The sequence below is a fragment of the Macrotis lagotis genome, chromosome 5 (genome assembly GCF_037893015.1).
Source record: "Macrotis lagotis isolate mMagLag1 chromosome 5, bilby.v1.9.chrom.fasta, whole genome shotgun sequence".
In the NCBI taxonomy this organism is placed as follows: Eukaryota; Metazoa; Chordata; class Mammalia; order Peramelemorphia; family Peramelidae; genus Macrotis; species Macrotis lagotis.
The window spans coordinates 271,761,566-271,767,565 of NC_133662.1; the positions used below are offsets into that span (position 1 = coordinate 271,761,566).

Sequence of the window (6,000 nt, forward strand, 5' to 3'; positions counted from 1 at the left end):
AAACACATATTTGAAAAATTCATAAACATAGACACCCCAAACAAAAACACATACACACGGAGTCATACTCACCCCCACCCCTCCACACACCATAATATATACTTAGACTCATACCCCTAACACACACACACACACACACACACACACAAACACATGCATGTACATGGATTCTTATGGCTTTCTCTTCCTCTACTTTGCTGACCACTTTTGACCTATCTGGATAGAACAGGTGGGACCTGGAGCTTGGGTGGTCCAGTTGGGAGGCATTAGATAGTCACTAGATCCAGCTTCCATTTGCACTCTTCAGGGAGTAGAATGTAAAACTTTCTCATGACCCAAAGAGTGTTGAGTATACAAGTCTGCCTCTACCCTTCCCTTCCCATCCCCCCCCAGTGACAGCACCTGTGAGGGCAGTCCAAGGAGGCTTAGGCCATGGACACCAAGACTCTGGGGCATGTTGGTTGGGTCATTCCAGCCTTGCCTGTTTTCCTGCCTCTGAACCTGCCCCTGGGTTGTGCAACTCAAGACTCCCTCATCCCTTGGCCCAACTCACCCAATGAGCAGCTCCTCAATCCCCTTCTTGATGGCACAGTCAGTGTGGGTGCCTTTGCCAATATAGTTCACCGCGCTCACCCTAGACTTCAAGCCATCCTTTTCATTGGGCATACGGCTCAACCCCTGGATAACCTCCACAGCATCACTGTAATGGAGAGCTCCAGCGTTCCATACAAGATTGCGGTCGCATCGATAGTACCTGAAAAGTCAAGAGGATGCATAAGCGGGCCATCCCTCACCTTGGCCCAGCCAAGCAGCTGCCCAATTTCCCGTGGTCCTCTCTACCCATGCCCTCTCCTCTGCTGATCTTGGGGAGTATGCGGCCACCCCACTCAAGGTTCCCAGTCAAGAGGCTCTTGGCTTCATCTTGTACTTGACGGCAACACAACAAGCTGAGCATATGGATCTTCCTGCCCAAACCTCAGCATCTCCAGGAGAATAAATCCCGGCTCCCATTGCCCAGCTGATCTTCTGATTCTTTTCTCTATCTTCTCCCAGTCTAATGTGTGTGTGTGTGTGTGTGTGTGTGTGTGTGTGTGTGTGTGTGTGTGGCGGGGGGCAAGGAGAAAGGCTTGCCCTCCCTGAGAGCTGGTGGACAGTGGTATGTGCTTCTGGAGGGCTGGCCTTAGGGATGGGGCCGAGGTGGCAGGGGAGGCTGTCAGAAAACAGCTATTTCCTATCCCATTTACTCCTGGGAACTTCTGGCACCTCTAATTGGGATAGGGTGGAGAAGGGGCAGGTTCAAAGTCTTTCATTCCACAATGAGAGAGAAGGCCAAAATCGCCAATCTAGTAACATAAATTTACACTAAAGTGTAAATGACTGAAGTCAGATTCTTTCTGGAGAGCAAGTTTTGATCAGGAGGGAGAAGATGGAGGTCTCTTAGAGTGCTAAGTGCTAAGTGCTAAGTGGTGTGGGAGGAGACACTACTGGAAGTGGAATAGAGCTCCTCAAAGGGGAGTGGGAATCCTCAAAAACACATCTCCCTAAGCTTTCTTTGCAGTGGCCCTGCAGTTGGGATTAGCTAGGAAGACATCTTCCTGGAAGGAGTCAGTCCTAGTAAGGTCCCTGCCAAGGCTGTCTTGAGCAGCCCTTCCCTGGCTCCCAAGATCCTATGCCCTCTTGAGAGGTCTCCTCTCTCCCTGACTTCTCCTCTGTCTGTTTTGCTTCTGGTGCTTGTCCCTGAGAGGGGGCATCACCTAAGGCTTCGTCTTCCTTCCTCTTGGTGATCTCATCAATTTCTTTTTTTTATTAAAAAAAATTTTTTTTAGTTTTTTTTTTTTTGCAAGGCAATGGGGTTAAGTGGCTTGCCCAAGGCCACACAGTTAGGTCATTATTAAGTGTCTGAGGCCAGATTTGAACTCAGGTACTTCTGACTCCAGCGCCAGTGCTCTATCCTCTGCGCCACCCAGCTGCCCCCAGTGTCATCAGTTTCCATGATTTGGTGGGAACTTCCAGCCCTATGACTGTCAAGCACCAGGGTCAGCCTGTCCCCCTTCTCTCCATGATGGTCCTGCATTCCACTGGACAGCTTGGTCTGGATGGGCAACTTGCCCAACCTGCTTTTGTTCTTGGTACGTTACCCATCAGAGAGCCCAAGCTCACAATATGGAGGCATCTAGACTCTTCCTGCCTCTCACCTCAAAATCCTATGTTTTCCCAAGTCCTATTGTTTGCATCCAGAGCTTCATCTGCAGACTCAGGACCTCCCATCGGTCCAGGCCCTGCTCTCTTCCTTTTGGCTATTGCAACATTGGTCCCTGCTTCCCATCTCTTCCCTTGCCAGTCCATCCTCCAGCCCAAGGCTCGAACAATTTTCCTAATGCTCTGCTATGACCAGGTTTATGTTATGTTCAAAATCTGCCAGTTACTTCCTCTGTTCTGTGCAGTAAAGGACCAACTCCTGATCCTGGTTCATTTTACAGGTGTAGAAACTAAGGCTCCTGGAAATCATTAAGGGACCTTCTGGAGGGTCTGGTGATAAGTGAGCAGAGCAGCTCCACTGGACCTAGGTCTTTGCTGTCCAGGTGAGTCATAGTTCAGCACATACCTCACTCCGGAGGTTCTTGTCTCCCTCAGGGTAGTTTGGCTTTCAGAGCCGGCCCTCCCCTCCCCCTGCAGCCTTCTTACATCGTACCCTCACCCTATTCTGTGATCTGTGGCCCCAGCCTCTTGCTGCAACCTGAACAAGACCCTCCTCCTGGCTACAGGAACACTCTCCCCACTCTGCTCTGTACTGACCTCTCCGGCCTTCTTTAAATCTTTGCTAAAACCCTGTCTTCCTCAGTCTCCCTCTGTGCTGGTACCTCCCTCTGTGATTACCTCCATCTGCCTTGTACCTCATTGTTTACATGATGTTCCCCCATTAGACTGAGAGACCCTGGGCCAGTCATGCTTAGGATAGTACAGGCACCCTGACCTAAATGCTAGTGGACTGGCTGACACCTCTATCTCCATTGAGAATAGCGGCTCCAGTTGAATGGGCCAAGCAGAAGGGGGTGCTGCCTGTACCTCAGGGCTCTGGCCGAGCTCAGGAAGGAGACTAAGTCATGTTAGGGTGGGGCTGGGCTCCTGGGACTCCTGGATTGGCCTCTGGCTCCTGTTTGAGTGCCTGAGGACTACCCCCCCCCCAACTGGAGCTGCCTCCCTGGGTACAGCTCCTTCCATCTGGTTGATTTAAATGGGCCCCTTGAGCAAGAGGCGGATCCAGGTAGTTAGGTTCCAAGGTCCCTTCTTTGTGGAGACTGACCCTCCCACCATATCCCCCCTTGGGCTCAACCAGCTCCTTCCTTGTCTGGGTGGGTCCTTCTCCCCCAACTGTGGAGCCTAGCTGGAGAGGTGGGAGGGACATCAAGTCCAACTACTCACCCTCCTCCTTTAACAAAGGGGGGGGACCGAGGCCCAGAAGCTTTTGGTGACCAGCCTACAGCCCCCCCCCCCCGACAGAATCAATCGATTAAACAAGAATGTCTTCCACATGCCAGATGTACCAGGCACAATGCTAGGCCCTGGCCATCTAGAAACAAAAGGGAAGCTTCCTCTGCCCACATCTTTTACTTTTACATGTAGTGACCTGGCCTCTGGCCCGTTCTTTACCTGTGTCTTAGTGATCAGGAAGTGGGTGTCATCCCCACATCCAAGACTAGAAGCCCCTTAGTCAGGAGTCTAAATCAGAATGAATGAATGAATGAATGAATGATCTTAGACAAGTTCATCATGTCCCCAGGAGAGATGCCTGCTTTGCTCCTGTTAAGTTTGGGCTGTAATCTGCCCCCTTCCACTCTGCACCCCGGCTTTCAGTGCCCAGGTCAGAGAAGTGGCCAAAGCCCGAGACCTGCCCTCTGGATAGCCAACAGTGCCCAGGAGCCCAGGATTGCTAAAGAAGGGGTGCCCTCCTCAGGAAACTCTGAGAATTGCAGGGGCCGGCAGCTTCCCCTTCCCATGTTCTCAGAGGCTATCCCTGGTGGACTGTCTGTGGAGCCTGAGATGCCCCCTCACCAAGGGTGGCCTCTAGGCACACCCTTCAGCTTTCTGGGACCAGGCTGTGCCTCAAGGGACCATGGCAAAATTTGTGGGTTTTAAGGCTAGTCCCCAGCCCCAGATAGGAGGCTCAGAGCCCCCCAACCCCCGAAGCTGCCCAAGTCTTCTGTGGACCCTGCCCTTGAGCCACAATTACAGATCCGAGGCAGGGTCCCCCACCCCCAAGTCCTTCTTCTGAGAAGTGAGCCAACTGAGGCACAGGAGAATGGAACTTGAGAAGGCCCCCTCTCCCCCCAAATGAGGGGGGCAGGGATGGAGACAGAGTCCTGTCTGGATCTCTGGCCAGTTCTCTGCCTCTAGCACCACATATTGCATGTCCCACCCCAGGGAAGAAAGAGGAAGAAAAGAAAAGAAAATCATCGGAGTGGTTTGTACCTGTCTACCAAATTGTCAATAAACTGGTTGGTGAAGGTCTTCACTTGGTCCACCAGGCTCCCGTAGGGCTTCAGCCTCAAGGCCACACTCTCCGAGGTGTCCAGAACAAAAAACAGGTCCACAGGGCAGTCTGTTTTCAAAGGAGGGCAGGGTCAGGGCTCGCAACTTTCCTGTCTGCCCTCCCGCCCTCCCCTTTAAGGGATCCAGGATCAGTTGGCAGGGTGGGAGGACCCCAAGAGGACTGTGCCCATAGTGCCAGACTCTTGGACAAGCCCAGGGGGAGCTTCAGGGCAGAAGCAGCAGATTCCCTAAGAGGCCCCCATGGACTTGCCCTTGAGGGGGGAAGGGGAAGGAGGGTCTGGGGATGGGGGCTCTCAATGGGAGACACAGCCAGGCGGGGTCTGAGGGAGCCGCCTCGTCCGGCTGTCTCAGGTCTTACCCAGGTGGGGGTCCTGCATCCCCCCTTCCCGGGCAAAAGCCCGAGTCTCCATTTCAGTCACACTCTGGGTCTAATCAGCATCACTAACTCTGGACAACTATTGGCCACCTCTTCCTCGTCCCCCCCCCACCTCCCAGGCCCCCCAACCCTGCTAGGGACCACTTGAGGCAGGCCGGGAGCTCCTCAGCTTTGGCCAGCTGGCCAGGGAGCAGAGTTCAGGTCCTCCTCCGGAGGGCAGCGGGAAGGAGCCAGGGTGCTCTCGGCGGCCCCAGAGGCGCTGGCTTCCTGGGCTGCCCCTGAAGTCAAGGCCCCTGGAGTCCGGTGGGAGGCCAGAGAGAGGGCCTTACCTTGGAAGGCGATGGCTTTCTGGGGGACATCCTGAGCAGCCGCCCAGCTCCAGAGCAGACACCCCTGGAGCAGCCAGGAGACCAGACCAGGGCCACCCCTCCTGCCGCCGCCGCTGCTGCTCAGTCTCATTCTGCCACCCTGGAGGAGAATCTCATCTAGGGTGGGCCGCAGGAGAGAGGGGCCAAAACGAGAAGGAGGAGGAGGACAGCAAACTAGCCGGGAAAACAGCAGCCCACCTCTGCCTCTGCCGGGCTCTGCTGCCTTTAACCCCCAGCGCCCAGCAGAGAGCTGCCCCCTGGCTTGCTGCCCTCTCCCTGAGTTCCACTGGCAGGCAGCAGGAAGGGAGAGACCCAGGGAAGGAGGGACAGAGGAGGAGAGAGCGAGAGGGAGGGCCGGGCTCCACCGCTGGAGGGGAGGGGCCCTGCTAGGCAGCTGCGTTGCGAGAGGTCTGACAATGAGTCACTGAGACCCTCCTCCCTCCTCCCTCTCTCTACCTCCCTTTCTCCTTCCCTCTAGCCCTCCTCTGGGGCTAGGGGCTTGCGGCTGCTTGGGCCACTCCCTTCCCCACCCCCACCTCTGGCCTTCTCCCCCCTTCTCTTCCAGGCCTAGAACTAGCTTGGGATTCCCAGTCAGCCTCTTAGTAGGCAGGACACACTTGACCGGAGTTGTGCAAAGGGGCCCGTCAGTCTCAGGGAGAACTTCAGAAAGGCTTGGACCCATGGTCCTAAAGTGGTTGTGCAGAA

At 54.7% G+C, this 6,000-nt stretch overlaps 1 protein-coding gene across 1 annotated transcript in view; it reads right to left on the reverse strand.

Annotated features, from left to right (window-relative positions):
- COL6A1 (collagen type VI alpha 1 chain) overlaps nt 1-5,625 on the reverse strand; it is a 44,169-nt gene extending 38,544 nt beyond the window's left edge. The window contains exons 1-3 of the mRNA XM_074189896.1: nt 5,257-5,625; nt 4,471-4,600; nt 554-754 (exon numbers count right to left, since the gene is read on the reverse strand). Of these exons, the coding sequence (XP_074045997.1) occupies nt 554-754; nt 4,471-4,600; nt 5,257-5,386 (461 nt within the window). The 5' untranslated portion in view covers nt 5,387-5,625. The remainder of the gene's footprint in view (nt 1-553; nt 755-4,470; nt 4,601-5,256) is intronic.
- Nucleotides 5,626-6,000: the final 375 nt, after the last annotated feature.